The 21695-nt window shown below is 46.0% G+C and overlaps 1 protein-coding gene across 1 annotated transcript in view; it reads right to left on the bottom strand.

The window, feature by feature from the left end:
* Positions 1 to 21695, bottom strand: part of LOC124788750 (tRNA dimethylallyltransferase-like) — a 604197-nt gene that overhangs the window by 8140 nt on the left and 574362 nt on the right. Inside the window, exon 4 of the mRNA XM_047256031.1 lies at positions 7508 to 7718. Within this exon, the coding sequence (XP_047111987.1) occupies positions 7508 to 7718 (211 nt within the window). The remainder of the gene's footprint in view (positions 1 to 7507; positions 7719 to 21695) is intronic.

Here is a 21695-nt window from a genome sequence, read left to right as displayed (position 1 = left end):
ACCAGAAAACAATACACTAACGCAAGAACTGTTTCAGACCGACTTAACCTCGGAGGGAACATGCACACAAGGCTACCAGGCTAACAGCCGTAGATCGTCAACTATCTAACCACTACACTGCTTAACAATTTCTGAGTAACAACTGACACTTGCTAAGGACAGCCGTCAGTTGCTACGGAACAACCGACCAGTGATAGTGAAAGGAAATGTAGAGGGCGGGACGTGTTAACTGCAGCTAAGCATGTGCAGGAACGCTCTTTATGTATCTAACAGTTCAAGCACACGGTCTTTGATGAAGGTTGTTATGGAATCGATTAGTGCGACATTCCGTGTGGTACAGCAACATGTCTGCAAGACATCGTTTGAGTGCTTAAGATTGTGGACGAGCAGTTGGACAGTTCGAAGCCGGTCAAAGTGCCACTACTGTGGCCACAGTGGCGAGTGTGTCCAAAATTGTCATTTCGCGATCAAAAAGGCCACTATAACTGGAAATGTTATGCGAAAGCATGCCAGTGGTCATATACGGACCACCACACGGCAAGAGAATCGATACTTTACAGCCGTGGAGGCGAAAGGAACAGACATATCACTCCTCGGCAGATCACTGCAGACCTTGTACACAAGACCGGTACACAAGTATCTATCAGAACCATTTCGTGGCGATTTAATCTGGCTTGTTTGTATGCCCCGAAGCCTGTTTGATGCATCCCACTTTCAGCCACTCCATCGCCGAGGATGAGTATACTGGTGTAGCGAGCATGTTGGTTGTGGTCAGCAACAATGCTCCAGAGCGAAGTGCTCAGACGAATCCTGCTTCACTGAGGCAAGTGATTCAAGCCACCAGTTAGTGTGGAGAGGGAAGGGAACACATTATACACCACATAATGTTCACGGACGTCATCTGGATGGCGATCGCGTTATTGTGTGAGCAGGCGTTACGCGCAGTGGCCGAACACCGCTGCATATCTGCTACAGCACAGCGGTATTCCCGAGAGATTTTTCTGGGTCATGTCTGTCTGTTTACGGGTGCGGGGGTCCCGACTTTCTGTTTACGTACGGCAACACCCGCCCACACAGGACGCTGAGTTGTCGGACACACTGGGAAGTGAAGATACTGAACGTAAGGAATGGTCTGTGTAACCTAAACCCTACAGTGCAGGCGTAGTCAACCTTCTTTACCTACCGCCCGCTTTTGTGTCTCTTTTCTAACAGCCCACTGGCTCCTCAGTAATCGTGATTCACTGGATAGTGTAATAATCTTACAAACTGCCTATTGGCTTCTGTCTCGGGTTCTTCGGCCGAAGTTCATCTAATGATTTTTCTGACGTTTCGCCAGCACGAGTGGCTGGCATTGTCAAAGCTTCACCCTCCATTGCCGGTGGTGAACTGGAGCCGAGCTCGCGGGCGCAGACTATATGTACCTGGCGCGCCAACGTCCGAGGGCTTCTCCGCGGTCATTTCCGGTGCGGTTCTCCTCTTGCTACCTGCGACGGTCATTCGCTGCAGTACGGGAAGCCAGGATCCGTTGACCTTAAGGCTTTCCTCTTTCTTGTTCAAACTGTTCGCGTGTTTTTGTATTTCTACAGCTTCTCTGAACAAGCGCGTGTGATAGTGCTTCTCTACAGCCAGAACTTCCGTGTCGGCGAATTTTATTACGTGGTCGGTCTCATTGAGTGCGTGCTCTGCCACGGCCGATTTCTCCACCTGCCCCAACCTACAATGTCGCCTATGCTCGTTGATCCTGGTGTTGATGGATCGTGCAGTCATTCCGACATAAACTTTTCCGCATGTGCATGGTATACGGTATATTCCCGACATTGCAAGTGGGTCTCTTTTCTCCTTCGCCGATCTAAGACACTCTTTGATCTTCCTTGTCGATTTGAAAATCGTCTTTACGCCATGTTTGCACAATATACGGCCGATTCTGTCCGTCACTCTGGGAATGTATGGCAGAAAGGCCGTACCCGACATTTCTTTTTCTGGTTCCTTACTTCGCCGAGTGTTTGGCTCTGTTACACTTCTAATATAATTTGTGGAGTACCCATTGCTCGTCAGGACAGTTTCCAGGTGTTGCATTTCTCGTTTGAGGTGTTGCGGCTCACATATTCGTCCTGCTCTCGTTACGAGCGTACTAATCATGCCTCTTTTCTGGCTCGGGTGGTGGTTTGACAGTTTGTGCAGGTATCGGTCTGTGAGTGTCGGTTTTCGATACACGCTGTGTCCCAGGTTTTCGCAGTCCCTTGTGACCAGCACATCTAGAAATGGCAGTTTCTTGTCCTTTTCTACTTCCATGGTAAATGTTATGTTGGCATGGAGGCTGTTCAAGTGTCTTAGGAAGTCACCGAGCTGTTCTTCACCATGGCTCCACACCACGAAAGTATCATCGACCTACCTGTACCACACCTTAGGTCTGCAAGTCGCCGAGTCCAGTGCCTGTGCTTCGAATTGTTCCATGAAGAAGTTGGCCACCAGTGGACTGAGAGGACTACCCATGGCCACGCCTTCCAGCTGTTCGTAGAAATCTCCATTCCACGTGAAATAGATCGTGGTGAGACATGCATGGAAGAGCCTTCTGATGCCCTGCGGGAAAATGGAACCGATGTGCTCCAGAGCGTCACTGAGTGGCACTTTCGTAAATAACGAAACAACATCAAAGCTGACCAAGATGTCGTTTGGTGCAAGTTTCAGTTTCTTCAGCTTCACAATGAAATGCCCTGAGTCCTTAATGTATGTGTCGGTCTTCCCCACGTGTAGCTGGAGCAGAGAGGCCAAGTGTTTTGCCAGTTTATATGTCGGTGATCCAGCAGCGCTAACGATCGGTCTCAGTGGAACGTTGTTCTTATGGATCTTGGGTAATCCATACAGCCGAGGTGGTAGGGCTTCTGTGTTGCGCAGGTTTCTCTATATGTCCGCCAGCAGAGAAGACGCCTTGATTAATCGATTCGTATTCCGTGTGATACGCTGCGTCGGATCTGCGCTTAGTTTTCGGTACGTCATCGGACCTAATAGGTCTCGGATCTTTTGCTCATAATCTTCGGTCTTCATTACGACGGTCGCATTCCCCTTATCGGCAGGCAGTACCAATATACTCTCGTCGGCGTTGAGATTCTTAATGGCTTGTACCTCTTCTTTCTTCAGGTTGCAAGCTGGTGGTTTTGCTCGGCGCAGTATCCTGGCTGTTTCCGTGCGTATTTCCTCTGCTCTTTCACAAGGAAGGGTCCGAATGGGTGCTTCGGTGTTGGCAATGATATCCTCCTTAGGCATAGTTCTCGGGATGATGGCGAAATTCCCTCCTTTTTGAAGAACAGACACTTCCTCTTCGGTCAATTGTCGTTCAGTGAGGTTGACCACTGTGTGTGACATGTCGGGAACCGCCTTGTCGGTCTGCTTCCGGCATCTTTCAAACTTTTTCTTCTGTCGCTCGGTGCAGCGCTCGAGTTCGTTCTGCATGCTCCTGTGAGTGATGCTGTCGATCTTGTCCCAGTCGTCTCGATGCATTCTGCTACTTAGTTGGTAGAAAATGTCCAGAAGTTCCTGATCCGTTCTTGCCAAGTCCCTCCGTGTTGTATGTATTCGCTCACGAAGAAAAGCTCGTTCCATTCTGTCGTAGATACGATGTGCTTGGGCGGTAGTGAATAGGCGCTTACACCTCAAGAACTTCGGTGTAGCACATTCATCTCGGCACCGTGACAGAAAGGCGAGAGAGGACATCAGTCGCACTTTCTTCTTCCGTCGTTGGTCAAGGCGTCGGTACAATCTGCAAATCTCCTCCCCGTAGAGGCGTAATATAAAATTGTTAAGGCTTTCGTGGCCACTTGTTGACAAACTGCCTATTGGCTTCTGTCTCGGGTTCTTCGGCCGACGTTCATCTAATGATTTTTCTGACGTTTCGCCAGCACGAGTGGCTGGCATTGTCAAAGCTTCACCCTCCATTGCCTTAACAATTTTGGATCTTACAAACTTTTTTAAAGCAGAGCTACAGCAAGGTAAAGCAAATAATAAGAATTACTTAATGAACACTTTACGACAAACTTTTATGAAAACCTACCAAAAATGTTTTTAAAATTCCTTACGCCTACCCCTCACCATGAAAGCTGGAACGTCCACTAGTGGACGGCAGTGACCAGGATCACTACCACCGCTACTGAGCATGGCTGGGATGTTCTTGGCAGACGTCTTTCTCAACGTCCCCGCACCGTACAGAAACCGAAAACCGATATCCCTGAAGAACTCCTCAACAATTTGGCACCCAACATGAATAATAGATGCCAAATGACCATTAGTTCCCAAGGGGAGTCCGATATCGATCTTTATGTTGGGAATCTAAGTTGTGTCAAACATGAACGTTATTTTTATCTGCTACCCTGCTGGCCCATGTAGTGAAATCTGCACCATTTTTCGTTATAAACATACTCTATTATGTATGTAGTATGTTTCATGCCGTTCATCTTTGACTGTGGTTATTCCGATCCGCTCCTTTTCTACAGTTAAGTAGTGTACCATAATCTCTTTATCATAGATATCATGGGGAAAGTTACCAATTATATCTGAGAATAGACTCTTCAGAAACGATACAGAATCTTTTACGCAGTGCACACCACTGTACTGTCAGTAGTGGCAAAAGGGTGTCCGAAACATAAAGCTTGACCAAATGTTTTTCACAGTGCAAAGAAAGCGATCACTTCTTGGTATTAGCTGGACCTATCGGAAACCACGTCTTACTGAAAGGAGTCTCATTGCCGGAAGAATTACTGAGCGACTAAAAATTCACCAATACGTATGCCGCGTAGCAGTGAGTCAGTCATGCACTACAAGTGACTGACTTCACTTTCTATCGTGCGATTACAGAATGCTGAGTCGTGCTGTCGCTCAGCACGACTCTCTGTGGATCACTGAATCCACGTCCGCACGCTTGTAAAGTCTGCACTCTAAACTTGTCTGAGACTTTACACTCCACTGCTTGAAGAGTCTTCAACGAGCTCTATACATTAACTTTTGCGAATACTGTATCACTCAGATCCTGAGGCCCAATAAGTCGATATGGCCAGGATACACAGAAGTAGCATACTGTGGCCCAATGAGTCCATATTGCCAAGATACACAGAAGTAGCAGCAACAGTGATTAATACTGCGAAGAAATATTAGCTAGTAGTCCCAGTAACGCTTTACTGTACAACGTTAAAGGCTGCTATTACAGTTGGTTCAATCACTGAATACTGTCAAAAGAAGTGGAATACACTGAGGTGACAAAAGTCATCGTATACCTCCTAATATCGTATCGGACCTCCTTTTGCCCAGAATAGTGCAGCAACTTGACGTTGCGTGAGCTCAGCAAGTCGTTGGAACTCTCTGTAGAAATATTGGAAACTGTTGCCGGTGCAGGACTCTGTTCACGAACTTATCTCTCGCTTATGTCCCATAAATCTTCGATGAGATTCATTATGGGGGATCGAATTGTCCAGAATGTTCTAACTAATGGCGAACAATTGTGATCTGGAGACACGGTGCATTGTCATCGATAAAAATTCCAAACTTGTTTGGGACCATGAAGTCCATGAATGGCTGCAAATGGTGTCCAAGTAGCCGAATATAACCATTTACAGTCAATGATCGATTCAGCTGGACTAGAGGACCCAATCCATTTGATGTACACACAGCCACCAACAGCTTGCACAGTACCTTGTTGACAACTTGGATCCATGGACTCGTAGGGTTAGCGCCACACTCGAAGCTTACGATGAGCTTTTACCATCTGAAATCGGGACTCATCTGCCCAGGCCACGGTTTCTCAATAGTCTAAGAGTCCAGCTGATATGGTCACGAGCCCAGGAGAGACATGGCAGGCGTGGTCGTGCTGTCAGCAAAGACACTCGCGTCGCTCGTCTGCTGCCATAGCACATTTAACGCCACATTTCGCCGCAGTATCCTAACGGATAAGTTCGTCCTAAGTCCCACACTGATATTTGTGTTTATTTCACATAGTGCTGCTTCTCTGTTAGTAAAAAAAGAATGAAATGATCGTATGGCATTGTTGGCCGGGAGGCCCCATTCGGGTTCTGCCGCCAAGTGCAAGTCTTATTTCAGTCGACGCCACATTGGGCGACTTGCGTGCCGACGATGACGATGAAACGATGATGAGGACAACACAACACCCAGTCCACGAGGGGAGAAAATCTCCAACCCGGCCGGGAACTGAACCCGGGCCCGCTGCATGGGAGGCAAGCACGTTACCACTCATACGTAAAACATTCTCTGTTTTCTTGCCCCGTCAATTCGAAACAAAATCTCAAGCTTTCGACGATAGCCTCCAGCGTCATCGTCAGGAGCAACTGACTGTCTTCACTGCTACTGTGGTGGCCTTGTTTAGCCCGTGGACGGCTTCTGATTGGTCGGCTTGTGATTGGTCAGCGATTACGTAGTGCCATAGAGATGGCGTCAATGGCTGCGCTGGTAGCGCCCTAGCTTCCGTGAGAACGTAAACCCTGCAAGGAATATCTCTGCTGCTTCTCTGCATCGAGCGCTCGTTTCCATGCACCGCTCACATAGTATCCGCTATCACGGTTAAAGTTCTTCTCGCTCATTCTTATTTCAACAGCCTCCTTAATAACAGAATCCCAGTACGTGGAGGCATGGGACAAAATATTTGTTTCCTCAAACAGTATTTTATGTGTGTTCGTGAGACTGTGAGAGACAATTCCCGTGAGACAGCTGGAGCACTGGCTAGAGACTTTGAGGCATGTGATGCCCAGTCGGCTGTAGTTATAGGAGTTTAAGTAACAAGTCCACGGGATTGGGCCGCCTCCCTCTACCTGCTCCACTGCCTCATTCATCTGTTTCTTCAATTTCCTTAATCATCTTCTTTGTGTCATTCATTCATGTGAAGCCTCTTTGCAGCTGTTCCTATCGGCGATATTCCAGCAATGCAGCGCTGTTGTTGCTGCCGTTCTGATAAAACAACTTTACTTTTATTCTCTCTTCTCAATAGCCACTGGGTTCCGTAGTTTTCCGTACCTTCCCAACCGTTTCCACCAACAGTCACTCGACAAAAGAAATCAGCACCGTCGGCTAGCTAAAAACAGCATACTGACGTCAAAACAGGATCCATTACACATGCTGACTGCTTGTAGCGCCATATCTTGACCTGATGGCAGAAAGAGGAACTATTGTTTTCCAGCATACTCCGTAAGCGCACTGGTTAGTGAACAATTACGATTTTTCAGTGTCCTGCGATGTATACAGCAGCACTCGAAACACCGTCAGTTTAATTATAACTACCAGTACAATTATTTGATAGTGCACGGGAGAAGAATATTAATTCGGGTCGGTCAGTAAACATCTCAAATAAAATTCGCAAAGCAGTGCGTAGCACATCGCCAAGCATACGTGGATTCTGGCCGTGGTCGCGAGTGTGACAACGCGCGACACGAAGGAAGCTGCGAGGCACAGAAGAAGAGAACCAGGACGTGGTGTGAGAAAGGCGGGGCCCTGGCCATAGTGCTGTACCGACCTGCCTGTCGGGGCGGCGCAGGAACCTGTTGCGGATCCAGCGCAGCTGCTTGCGGGCGTAGCGGCGCGTGGCCGCCTTGAGCGCGTCGGCGCACCGCCGCATCTCCGCCTGGCCCTGCTCGCTGCGCCGCGCCGCCTCCGGCTGCACCAGCCACGAGTGGAACTCCTTGAAGCCGATCGACTGGAAGATGCCCTCCGTGTAGTCCGGCTCCCTGCAAGCACACACACACCCACATAAGTGCGGCGCGACGGCAGAATCGTGAATGTAGCCCCGGACGTCTCTTCCAGGTCTCCGAAGAGAGCCTCAAACTGGAAACAAGTCTAAAATATACCATCGAACCATGTCGGCTCGCAAAAGAGCGCGTGAAAAATACACGAGACTGACGGCTAAATACCGTCAGCCTTCAAGGTGAAAGTTGTTGTTGTTGTGGTCTTCAGTCCTGAGACTGGTTTGATGCTGCAACCTACATCCTTCTGAATCTGCTTAGTGTATTCATCTCTTGGTCTCCCTCTACGATTTTTACCCTCCACGCTGCCATCCAATACTAAATTGGTGATTCCTTGATGCCTCAGAACACATCCTACCAACCGATCCCTTCTTCTAGTTAAGGTGTGCCACAAATTTCTCTTCTCCCTAATTCTATTCAATACCTCCTCATTAGTTATGTGATCTACCCATCTAATCTTCAGCATTCTTCTGTAGCACCACATTTCGAAAGCTTCTATTCTCTTCTTGTCCAAACTATTTATCGTCCACGTTTCACTTCCATACATGGCCACACTCCATACAAATACTTTCAGAAACGACTTCCTAACACTTCAATCTATACTCGATGTTAACAAATTTCTCTTCTTCAGAAACGCTTTCCTTGCCATTGCCAGTCTACATTTTATATCCTCTCTACTTCGACCATCATCAGTTATTTTGCTCCCCAAATAGCAAAACTCATTTGCTACTTAAAGTGTCTCATTTCCTAATCTAATTCCCTCAGCAACATCCGAATTAATTCGACTACATTCCATTATCCTCTTTTTGCTTTTGTTGATGTACAAATAATATTCTCCTTTCAAGACACTGTCCATACCGTTCAGCTGCTCTTCCAGGTCATTTGCTGTTTCTGACAGAATTACAATGTCATCGGCGAACCTCAAAGTTTTTATTTCTTCTCGATGGACTTTAATTCCTACTCCGAATTTTTCTTTTGTTTCCTTTACTGCTTGCTGAATACACAGATTGAATAACATCGGGGATAGGCTACTCCCTTCCCAACCACTGCTTTCCTTTCATGCCCCTCGAGAAGAAGAAGAAGAAAGAAAGTATGAGCTGACAGGTTTGAGTATTTCCGAACTATCAGTTTAATACGTCATGGTTGCTAAATACAGTGTAGTTATAATAAAACTTCCGCTACTTGTGCCAGTGTAGACGGAAAACTATTTACTGCAGGTTACTCAAGTCCATAGGAATGTCATAGGTATGATATTCCGACTGTGCGCTGCAAGATTTGCGAGTTAGTGTCATGACTTGCCGTTCGTCGCCGGTACTGGTACGGCGACGTGGGGCTGATGCTCAAGCATCAGTGTGCATTACAGCTGCAGACAGTCAACATGGGTCTCGAAAAGGTGCGCAAGGTTTTACTCGTAATGCTGTTTTGATAAAACAACAGTAACAGTACTACAGGTTTTCACGAGTATTGATGCATTGAAGGAATACGGAGTGGTTGTCTTTCCGCACATAGGTTGACGAACATGATTCGGAAATTCGAATTAACTAGCGATTTGGGAATTCCAAACAGCGTGGTCACCACGTTCACCATATTTGAACCCGTGTGGTTTCTAGCTGTGGGGTTACTTGAAGCACACGGTTTATCACCGGGACACTAACACACGTTGGAGACTGAATATTACGAGGGGCGTTCGAAAAGTCGGTGCAAAAATAAAAACTACTTACGTGTTTGGGGTAAACCTTTTTTATTTTTCGACATATTCTCCTTTTAGACTTATACACTTCGTCCAACGCTGTTCTAATTTGTTGATCCCTTCCGATAATAGGAATTGTCCAAATCTGCAAAATAGATATTAGTTGCTGCAATCACCTCCTCGTTTGAATAAAATCTTTGCACCGCCAGCCAAATTGGAGAACAAACAGTACTCCGAGCGAGTCAAGTCTGGAGAATAGGGGGGGATGTGAAACGTGTTAGAATCCTGTTTCCATTAATTTTGTGACCACAACTGCTGAGGTGTGTGCTGGTGCCTTGTCGTGATGGAAAAGGACTTTTTTGCGGTCCAATCGCCGCCGATTTTCTTGCAGCTCGGTTTTCAAATAGCCCAATAACGATGAATAATATTCACCTGTAATAATTTTACCCTTTTCTAGATATTCGATAAGGACTATCCTTTGCGAATCCCAAAAGACGGTCGCCATAACCTTTCCGGCCGAAGGAATGGTCTTCGCCTTTTTTGGTGCATATTCTCCCTTGGTAAGCCATTGTTTAGATTGTGTTTTGGTCTCAGGAGTATAGTAATGTATCCATGTTTCATCCACACAGACGAAACGGCGCTTAAAGTCATGCAGATTCTTCCTGAACAGCTGCAAACCATCTTTGCAACAATTCACACGATTCCGTTTTTGGTCAAGCGTGAGCAATCGCGGAACCCATCTTGCGGATAGCTTTCTCATGTCCAAATGTTTATGCAAAATATTATGTACCCTTTCATTCGAGATGCCAAAAGCACTAGCAATCTCACGTACCCTAACTATTCTGTCATCCATTACCATAAATCAATGATTTCTGGAGTCGTAACCTCCACAGGTCGTCCAGAACGTTAAGCATCACTTGCGCCCATATGGCCACTCCGAAAATTTTGAAACTACTTATAAACTGTTCTAATCAAAGGTGCAGAGTCACCGTAATGTTTATCAAGCTTCTCTTTAGTCTCCAGACCCGTTTTGCCTTTCATAAAGTAATTTTTAATCATCACACGAAATTCTTTTTCGTTCATTTTCTGACAATCACTCGACTTCCTTGATTCACACGAATGCCAAACGCAAAGATGTAGACCAATATGGCTGAACCTTGGTGTGAGTTCTTTACAAAGATGCTACTAACTAAACATGACCTCGATACGCGTCGGTGGTGCCATCTCTCGGACTTGCAGGGACTTTTCAAACGCTCCTCGTAGCTTAGCGTGGGAGGTAGCGAATCCCACCTGACATGTTTCAGGCAGTACAGCAGTGTCTAGTTCCGGACGATGCTCTTGTGGATGCAGGTGGTCGTCACATTGAGCAACGTTTGTAACATGGAAAGTAAGAACGCCACGCAATTGACAAATGCTACCCTCTCACGCGGAAATTAAAATGTGTTTCTTTCAATGGTTTATTCGTTATTTCTCTTCCGCAGGTCCTTACAAATGTTTCCACACAATTTCGTTGCTCTGCGGTCACTCGTTTTTCATGGAAGCCCTTTTACGTAGCGAAAGTTTAAATACAACCACCCTGTACTATAAGAGGCGATCAAAAAGTTTCCGTTTGATGGTGTTGCTGCACCCTATGTGCAACGTAGTGTGATATGAATGCGGGTATATAAATACCGACAAGAAGGCAAGGAAGTTGTTTGGTCTTCGCATCTTTCCGACGTGTGCGCAGTAAATGCGGAAACGTGAGCTATGGCGACATTATTACCTACCGCGTCCAGTCAGGACCAACGTGCAGCTTTATTTTTTCCCTTGCCTGTCGAAGTGTAAACGCTGGTAGACGTCCATCGGAGAATGAAGTATGTGTATGGAGCAGCATATCTCTCGAACACCACCGTTGGTGTTGTGGGCCAGTTTCTGTGCTGGTCGCGATTCGTCACAAGACGCAGGTCGCAGACACCTCAGGCAAGCCTGCGGTCCCTTAAAAAAGGTGTTGAATGGTCGAAGAGTCCTGTCGGACGAGAATGTGTAGCAGGCAGGTACGGACTGCTTCACGCAGCAGAACAGTGTTTTACCAAACAGGTATCTTCAACCTGATGCGTCGGTGGTATGACTGCCTCAAAGCTCACAGCGATTCTGCCCGGTTGGCTTTTTGGACTGTACGGCCTTCGAACGGAAACTTGTTGATCATGCGTTATAACATGAATTATTTACAGAAGACTGAAAAAAACTGGTAGAAGCCGACCTGGGGGAAGCTCAGTTTCTGTTCCGAAGAAACGTTGGAACACGTGAGACAATACTGATTCTGCGACCTATCTTAGAAGATATGTTGCAGAAAAGCAAACGTATGTTTACAACATTTGTACATTTAGAGAAAGTTTTTGACCATGTTGACCTAGAATACATTCTTTCATATGCCGAAGGCAGCAGGGATAAATGAAAGGGAGCAAAAGGCTGTTTACAACTTTTCGACTACTATAAATGCAAACGTGGAGCGCGTTTGGTGTACATCGCCAACTACAGTTACTGCAATCAAAGAGGAGACTGCAAATAACTCAGTTATAAGTGCATCGCTACACAAGCTGCCATTTTCAAATGGTTCAAATGGCTCTGAGCAATATGAGACTTAACATCTGAGGTCATCAGTCCCTTAGAACTTAGAACTACTTAAACCTAACTAACCTAAGGACATCAAACACATCCATGCCCGAGGCAGGATTCGAACCTGCGACCGTAGCGGTCGCGCTGCCATTTTCATGATGACAATTATTACAGAGACAATTCTTAACAACGATGACACTCCTGGTTTACGGGTAGCCAACGTCGTTTCCCACAGATAAATGTGTCTTCTACGGCCACTGAGACTGTTAGGAAACTTCGCCGTAAATTTATTTCAAACACATATGTAACAAACATTAGTGTTTTTGCTAAGCTACACACATCAAAAAAAGTTTTGCATCACCCCGGTTCCCAGAACTCCTCAAGATAGAAGTTGACTGTGGATATTTTATCACACACAGAATCCCTTTGAACTGTTCAGAGATGTTATTAAATCCGCCCAAAGTTGTAAACAACCATGCATGAGGAGCGCCTATTAGACGGAGGGGGCCCGACAGCCGATCAGTTCCAGTCATTAAGCCAGGAAGGAGGTACACGGCTCGTGTTGTCTGTAGTTCAACCATGCCTAGACGGCAATACCACGGTTCGATCGCGTCCGCATTGTTACTTTGTGCCAAGAGGGGCTCTCGACAAGGGAAGTGTCCAGGCGTCTCGGAGTGGACCAGAGCCATCGCATGGAGGAGATACAGAGAGACAGGAACTGTCGATGACACGACTCGCTCAGGCCGGCCAAGGGCTCCTACTGCAGTGGATGACCGCTACCTGTGGGCTATGGCTCGGAGGAACCCTGACAGCAACGCCACCATGTTGAATAATGCTTTTCGTGCAACCACAGGACGTCGTGTTATGAGTGAAACTGTGCGCAATAACCTGCGTGATGCGCAACTTCACTCCCGACGTCGATGACGAGGTCCATTATTGCAACCACGACACCATGCAGCGCGATACAGATGGACCCAACAACATGCCTAATTGACCGCTCAGGATTTGCATCACGTTCTCTTCACCGATGAGTGTCGCGTATGCCTTCGACCAACAATCGGCGGAGACGTGTCTGGAGGCAAGCCGGTCAGGCTGAACGCCTTAGACACACTGTCCAGCGAGTGCAGCAAGGTGGAGGTTCCTTGCTGTTTTGGGGTGGCATTATGTGGGGCCGACGTACATCGCTGGTGGTCATGGAAGGCGCCGTAACGACTGTACGATACGTGAATGCCATCCTCCGACCGATAGTGCAACCATATGGGCAGCAAATTGGGAAGGCATTCGTCTTCATGGACGACAATTCGCGCCCCCATCGTGCACATCTTGTGAATGACTTCCTTCAAGATAACGACATCGCTCGACTGGAGTGGCCAGTATGTTCTCCAGACATGAACCCTATCGAACATACCTGGGGTAGATTGAAAAGGGCTCTTTATGGAAGTCGTGACTCACCAACAACTCTGAGGATGCACGCCAAATCGCCGTTCAGGAGTGGGACAATAGGAACCAACAGTGTCTTGATCAACTTGTTGACAGTATGCCACGACGAATCAGGCATGCATGAATGCAACAGGACGTGCTACTGGGTAGTAGATGTAGGTATGTACAGCAGTCTGGACCATCACCTTTGAAGGTCTCGCTGTGTGGTGGTACAACATGCAATGAGTGGTTATCATGAGCACTAAAAAGGGCTGAAATGATGTTTATGTCGACCTCTATTCCAGTTTTCTGTACGGGTTCCGGAACTCTCGGAACCGAGATGATGCAAAACTTCTTGTGATGTGTGTACTAACATTCTTTTAAAAATTATGTAGTTTTGTGAGAGAAATACAATCGAACCATTTTGTTTTCACCCGTCAGAAGATTTCATTTTACGCGGAGAAGTTTCCTACTCGAGAACTGGCAGGCACAATGCTTTACGCAAGGAAAGAGGGAACACAGTGGAAGGCGGCAATGCCGGCCGGACTCATGCTGTACTGGTGGCGGCAGCGGTTCCGGTCGCCAGCTGCCAAATGATTACTACCATTGTTGTTGTGGTCTTCAGTCCACAGACTGGTATGAAATAGATCTCCGTGCTACTCTATCCTATGCAATCTTCTTCATCTCCGAGTAACTACTGCAACCTCTATTCTCTTGAATCTACTTAGTGTATTCATGCCTTGGTCCCCTTCTAAGATTTTTACCCTCCGCACTTCCCTCCAATACTAAATTGGTGACCTGTTGACGCCTCAGGTCGTGTCCTACCAACCGATCCCTTCTTCTAGTCAAGTTGTGCCACAAACTCCTCTTCTCCCCAATTCTATTCAATACCTCCTCATTAGTTTTGTGATCTACCCATCTAATCTTCAGCATTCTTCTGTAGCACCACATTTCGAAAGCTTCTATTCTCTTTTTGTCTAAACTATTTATCGTCCATGTTTCAGTTCCATACATGGCTACACTCCATACAAACACTTTCAGAAAAGACTTCCTGACAAATTTATGTACCATGTTAACAAATTTCTCTTCTTCAGAAACGCTTTCCTTGCCACAGCCAGTCTACATTTTGTATTCTCTACTTCGACCATCATCAGTTATTTAGCTCGCCAAATAGCAAAACTACTTTAAGTATCTCATTTCCTAATCTAATTCCCTCAGCATCACCTGATTTAATTCAGCAGCTGTCCATTACCCTCGTTTTGCTATTACTACTACATAGTCTAAATAATAATCTTCAGAACGAAGACCACAGCAACAACACAGTCTGTTAACGTTGCGAGAACCTCAGACGAAGCGATTTCAATGGAGTGTCGTGGACACTGGCTTACGCAGTATCGCTCCTCAGCTGTCCATTCTGTCGGAGTTGTCCCGCCATGTAACGAATGCTGGCAGTGCCGAGGATCGAACCCCGGTATGTCAGTCTGAGAGGCGGATAGCTCAGATCTGGAGGCGGCTACACAGGCGCCGTGGCCACGCCGTGATAACGGCCTGCGCGCGACGAGAGGACGGGGAGAAACTGGCCGCGGTGGCTGGGCGGAGCAGCGGATACCTCGGGGATGGCTGTCGGTGGCAGCTGCAGCGGCCGCGGGGGGAGGCGAGGGCCGCGCCTTTGTGGGCGCGCTTCCGGCCGCGTCTTTGGCCGCCGGTCCCTGGCCGCGCTGCATTCAGCCCCAGACACTGCGGCCGCGCCGCGGGAAGACGCTCCCCACCCCACACCGCTGTGTCCCGCACGGACACACAAACAGGCGTCCGCCGAGCAGCTGCCAGCCGGGCATCCCCGTCTCTTTTCGTTGGCGTGCCAATAAATCCTTTCTGTTCGCGTACCAGTAAATCCGTAAATACTCGCAATAAATCCCTTCGTGGTCATCTTTCTTCTTCTTCTTCTTCTTCTTCTTCTTCTGTAGTATCCGCCGTCATGTTTGCAGCAGTACGCCATTCCACTCTTCCATCTGCCTTCCTGTTCATTTCCACATACGTAGCACACCCTACGTCACTCATATACCGGGTGATCAAAAAGTCAGTATAAATTTGAAAACTGAATAAATCACGGAATAATGTAGATAGAGAGGTACAAATTGACACACATGCTTGGAATGACATGGGGTTTTATTAGTACCAAAAAAATACAAAAGTTCAAAAAATGTCCGAAAGATGGCGCTTCATCCGATGAGTATAGCAATAATTAGCATAACAAAGTAAGACAAAGCAAAGATGATGTTCTTTACAGAAAATGCTCAATATGTCCACCATCATTCCTCAACATTAGCTGTAGTCGAGGAATAATGTTGTGAACAGCACTGTAAAGCATGTATGGAGTTATGGTGAGGCATTGGCGTCGGATGTTGTCGTTCAGCATCCCCAGAGATGTCGGTCGATCACGATACACTTGCGACTTCAGGTAACCCCAAAGCCAATAATCGTGCGGACTGAGGTCTGGGGACCTGGGAGGCCAAGAATGACGAAAGTGGCGGCTGAGCACACGATCATCACTAAACGACGCGCGCAAGAGATCTTTCACGCGCCATCTGTGGGACAATTTGTGAACTTTATTTTTTTTTGGTTGTAATAAAACCGCATGTCATTCCAAGCATATGTGTCAATTTTTACCTCTCTATCTACATTATTCCGTGGTTTATTAAGTTTTCAAATTTATACTGACTTTTTGATCACCCTGTACTATGAAACGGTTACGTTTCACTTTTCTCTAGGACTTAAACACCACCTCCGTCTGATACTCATTTAAAAAAGCTTGCAACGGATGTCTTTCATATTCAGCATATTTGTTATTGGAACAGAACTGGACGTCTAATTTCATCAATGACTCCTTCAATTTATTCTTCTCCCAAAAATACATTAAGGATGAGGAGTGGGACTGCAATCTCGAAACCATGAAACATTTTAACGTATGATCCATAGAGTTTACGCAACAGTTTCAGTTTCATTATTTGTGGACCAAGTCCATACAAGATAGTGACACCGTATTCAAATATTAATAAACTGACGTGATGTTCTACATTACACGAAAGTTTAAAGAACTATCTCAGTGCATCAAATCTAAACACAACTGTGGAGTGGATAGGTTGGTCAAAGAAAACAGGAATTTGGAAAACGAGTCTAGCATTCTTACGATCGCTCATTTGACAACAACCCAAATAAATATACTACTACTGCTAGAACTATCACGAAATGCAATGACTATTCAGCAGAGAGCATCTACGCTGAGTCTGAGAGATAGAACGTGAACTTATCAACACATAGGCAGATAAGGCACAAAGCAAATCCTGGTTATAACTTCGTCAAAATTGGCAAAAACATATCAAGCATATAAATGATCCACGCATGTGGAGACATGGGCATTCATCGGAAATTTTATGAGGGGACGATTTAAATGTGATCAAGAACCACAAATACTTTAAATTGGTCAGCAATTGACCAATTTAAAGTATTTCCATATTTGTGATATGCCCCAGGAAAAAGAAGGAAGACACTGCAAACTTTAGCGACATGTTCTTTCCACCAAAACAAGAAAAAATGACTAGTAAACATAGGCTGTAAAGTGCATACCTGTACGTGGATGATGGGGAGGTTATCGATGCAGCAAGACGTTGGTTCAACATCGACCAGTGGAGCGGTACCATGCGGGCATACAGGCCCTCACAGTAAGGTGGCGTCAGATCGTCGCATTGAAGGGAGATTACGTTGAAAAATGTGACTTTGTAGCCAAAGGAGTGGGGAATAAATTGGTGTACTGGAATCTTGAATAAAACTTATTTATTGAATTCCCCATGTAGTATGGTGGACATTCAGCTGGGCTTTCATGGGACCTGTGATAGTAATCAAAAGCACCATGACAGCTGTATACTATGTAGATACTATTGCGGACCACCTGCATCCCTTCACGCTTGTGGTCTTCCCCGAAAGTGAAGGCATTTTCCAGCAGGACAATTTCCATGTCACAAGGCCAGAATCATGCTAAGTGGTTTGAGAAGCATTATAGAGAACTCCATGTTGATACATTGGCCATCAAATTTGTGTGATCTGAACCCGTTGGAACAATCTATGACGTATCGGACACCAACTGCACGCCAACATTCCACCGACTCGTAGGTTACGAGAGCTGCGCAACATGTGTGTTGATATCTGGTACCATACACCTCCGGTAACCTACCAAGGGCTTGTGGAATCCATGACACGCAGAATCGATGTTTTATTAGGTTCCAGAGGTGCCTTTTCTTTCAGTCTTCTGACTGGTTTGATTCGACCCACCACGAACTCCTCTCCTGTGCCAACCTCTTCATCTTAGTGTAGCACCTGCAACCTGCGTCCTCAGATGTTTGCTAGATGTATTCCAATCTCTGCCTTCCTCTTTAGTTTTTACCTTCTACACTTCCCTCTACTACCATGTCGTCCTTTTGTCAGTGTTTTCCATATATGCCTTTCATCGCCGATTTTCCGGAGAACCTGCTTGTTCCTTTATCATTCCATTTAATTTTCAACATTCTTCTGTAGCATCACATCTCAAATGCTTCGATTCTCTTCTTTCCCGGTTTTCAGACAGTCAATATATCACTATCATACAACGCTGTGCTCTAGACGTACATTCTCAGAAATTTCTTTCTCAAATTAACGTCTATGTCTGATACTAGTAAGACTTCTCTTGGCCAGGAATGTCATTTTTGCCAGTGGTAGTCTTGGGTTTTTTTCCTTTCTGGTCCTTGTGTCATGGGTTATTTTGCTGCCTACGTAGCAGTATTCCTTAAGTTAATCTGTTTCGTGATAAGCAATCCTGATGTTATGTTACTCGCTGATGCCGTTGCTATTGCTTCAAATTAATTTGGTCTTTCTTTGATTTACTCTCAATCAATATTCCGTATTCATTAGACTCTTAATTCCACACAGCAGATCCTGTAATTCTCCCTCACGTTCACTAAGGATAGCAATATTATTAGCGAATCTGAACATTGATATATTACCACCTTAAATTTTGATTCTACTCGTAACCATTCTTTTATTTCCCTCATAGCTTCTTAGATGTATAGATTGAACAATAGGAGCGAAAACACATCGCTGAGTTACACACTTTTAAATCCCAACATTTCATTCTTGGTATCCCAATCTTATTGTTCCCTCTTGCCTCTTGTACATATTGCTTATTCTTTCCCTCTAGCTTACCCCTAATTTTTCTCAGGATTTCGAACATCTTGCAGCATTTGACATTGTCGAAAGCTTTTTTCCAGGTCGACAAATCCTACGAACGTATTTTAATTTTTCTTTAGTCTTGATTCCGTTATCAATTGCAACGTCAGGGCTGCATGTCTGGTGCCCTTACCTTTCCTGGAGCTAAACTGATCGTCATCTAGCACTTCATCGGGTTTCCCATTCTTCTGTATATTATTCTTGTCAGCATCTTGGATGCATGAGCTGTTGAGCTGGTTGTGCGAGAATTCTCACACTTGTCGGCTCTTGCAATCTTCGGAATTGTGTAGACGACGTTTTTCCGAAAGTCAGATGGAATATCGCAGAATCAAACTTCTCCTCTGCGGCGTTATGAGAGAACTGGCGTGGCCCCTGCAAGCGGGCCGCCCGCACAACTGCGGCGTAGTGTGTGTTGCCGCCTCGGGCGCTTGCGCGGGCACAGGAAGTGCACGTCTAGGGGGGCGGAAGCAGGCGGCGCCCTCCCGCGGAGCGCGGTCCGCCTTGGCGAGCGTTGCCCCGGCGACAGAGCGGCAGCCGCAGCCGCGCCTGCCGTTTCCGTTGCGACCGACGACAGCGCGCCGGACGCCGAACTCGGCGGCCGCACGTGTGTTCCCTGTCTGCCTCCGTGTATATGCTGCCGTCGAGAACGGGACATCCGCAAAATATACACAACTTTGGCTGCGTTCACAGTGGCACCGACAACGGTCGCCAGACGTCGTCGCCAGAACTCATCCGCTAACACCGGCCGATACCCTGGTCACATTACGTCCGATCTCCTTTGTCAGCTTTTGGCTGGACAAGGCAGCTTAGAATTTGCTCTAACCTATACCTGTCTCGGAAAAGAACATGACGAGTAGTGCACACTCTTTCCTCAGTTATTGGAATTAACAGACAAGTTTTACGATTATATGACATGAAGACAGGTACTTTCATTACATTCATGAACTGTATTCAAAGTTGTGAATACGATCAATCATCAGCTGCATAATGGAATAACAACAATGAAAATCTGAGCTGGACCAGGACTCGAATCCCGATTTTCCGTTACAGCTGATGTCAATATTCGCAACTGCCAATACATTTCAGTTATTTGATACGGTTGTAGTCGCTACAATGCCTGTTCTTTCTGAAACGCACACACATCCGAAGGAAAATTGCATCGAGTTTCTGAACAACACAGGCACTGCGATTACACATTTATCCGCCGACACTGGAAGCGACTTTCAATTACAATGTCTACCCTGGACGAGGATCCGAGCACGTGGTCCTGGGTTCGATTCCCGACGGGATCAGGGATTTTCACCTGCCTCGAAATGACTGGGTGTTTGTGTTGTCCTTATCATTTCATCATCATTCATGAATGTGGCGAGTTTGGACTGAGCGAAGATTGGAAATTTGTACGGGCGCTGATAAACGAGCAGTTGAGCACCCTACAAACCAAACATCATCATCATCATCATCATCTGGACGAGGATATATGTAATGGATGTACGAGTGCAGGTTGCAGACATAGGGTTGATCTAATATGGAAGTCTGCATCTGGCTTTGGGGCGTGCTCAATAGCCCAATGTTAAGACGACCGCTCGCAATAAGCGCGAAATCCGTGTTCGATTCCCGGTCTAGCACAAATTTTCATTGTCGTCATCCCACTATACAGCTGATGGTTCTCCGTATTCGCAACTGCCAATTCATTTCATTTATTTCATAACGACTGAAGTCGCCCCAGTGCCTGTTCCTTCCAACATCAGATACATCTCCGAAGAAAACTTTTATCGCATTTTTGAACAACGCAGGCAGTACAATATCGTTTTTCTTACATAATCAGTACGATTCGTGGTGACATTGAAGAGCAAGATTACAAACACTCCACACAAATTCAAATAAAATGAGTGAAACAGACGTTTGAGTAAAAACCCTCAATGACTCTCTTCTGCATATATGTGAAAGGCAAACATAAACGTTAGAATAAGATTCTCTCAACATCTAAAAGACTGAACAGCGGGAAAAACAGGGTGACCCAAAAGTTCGCACACAACTGAAAAATCAATACATCGCGGAATAATGTAGGCAGAAAGACACGTACCCTTGAAATGACATGGGGTTTTATTGAAAGAAAAAATACTGCATAAAATGGCCAACAGATGGCGCTTCAAACGATTAGCGTAACAACTGATGTCGGTCGTCATTCATCAACAATACCTGTAGTCGAGGGGCAATGTTGTGAACAGCACTGTATAGTATATCACTAAGTATGGTGAGAGACTGCCGTCAGATGTTGTCCTTAATCAGGTCGGTTGATTACCGTAGACTTAGGTAACTCCACAACCAATAATCACAGGGATTGAGGTCGGGGGACCAGGGAGGTCAAGCATGACGGCAGTGGCGGCTCAGCACGCGATCCTCACCAAACAATGTAAGCAAGAGGTTTTTCACATGTGTAGCAATACAGGGCGGAGCGCCACTCTGCACAAAAGTCGCACCTTTAAGCAGGTGTTTATCACCCTGGCTAGGGATGATGCGTCTCTGTAACATATCGGGTACCTCGCATTCGTCACGATTCTCATGCGGCGACAATTACGTGTTGCTGTCCATTGCCATCTGTTCGCCACTTTTTTCACTCGTTTTTGGTTTCAATAAAACATGTCATTTGAGGCGTGTGTGTCAAGGTTTACGTCTGTATCTACATTACTCGGTGAATTAGTATATTTTCAAACGTTAACGGACTTTCGGGTTACCCTGTACATACATGACATTCGCAAACCACCTCAGACCACAGAATCATCACCTTACTGGCATAAAAACACAAGTAAGCAGTAACGATAATTCGTAGACAGCTAATACCTACCAACCACAACCTAAGAAAGATCCACTGTAGTAACTTTGAACATCAAAACTGACACACACCATTTTTCTCACTTGAAGGCACTTTTGTTTGAGGTTATGATCTAACTTAAAATTTCCAGTATGGATTTTGTCTGTGTTGCAGATGACACGCTGTATAA

Source organism: Schistocerca piceifrons, chromosome 3 (genome assembly GCF_021461385.2).
Source record: "Schistocerca piceifrons isolate TAMUIC-IGC-003096 chromosome 3, iqSchPice1.1, whole genome shotgun sequence".
NCBI classification, from domain to species: Eukaryota; Metazoa; Arthropoda; class Insecta; order Orthoptera; family Acrididae; genus Schistocerca; species Schistocerca piceifrons.
Note: the sequence above shows the minus strand (reverse complement) of the source record. Positions and strands in the feature narration are given on the sequence as shown.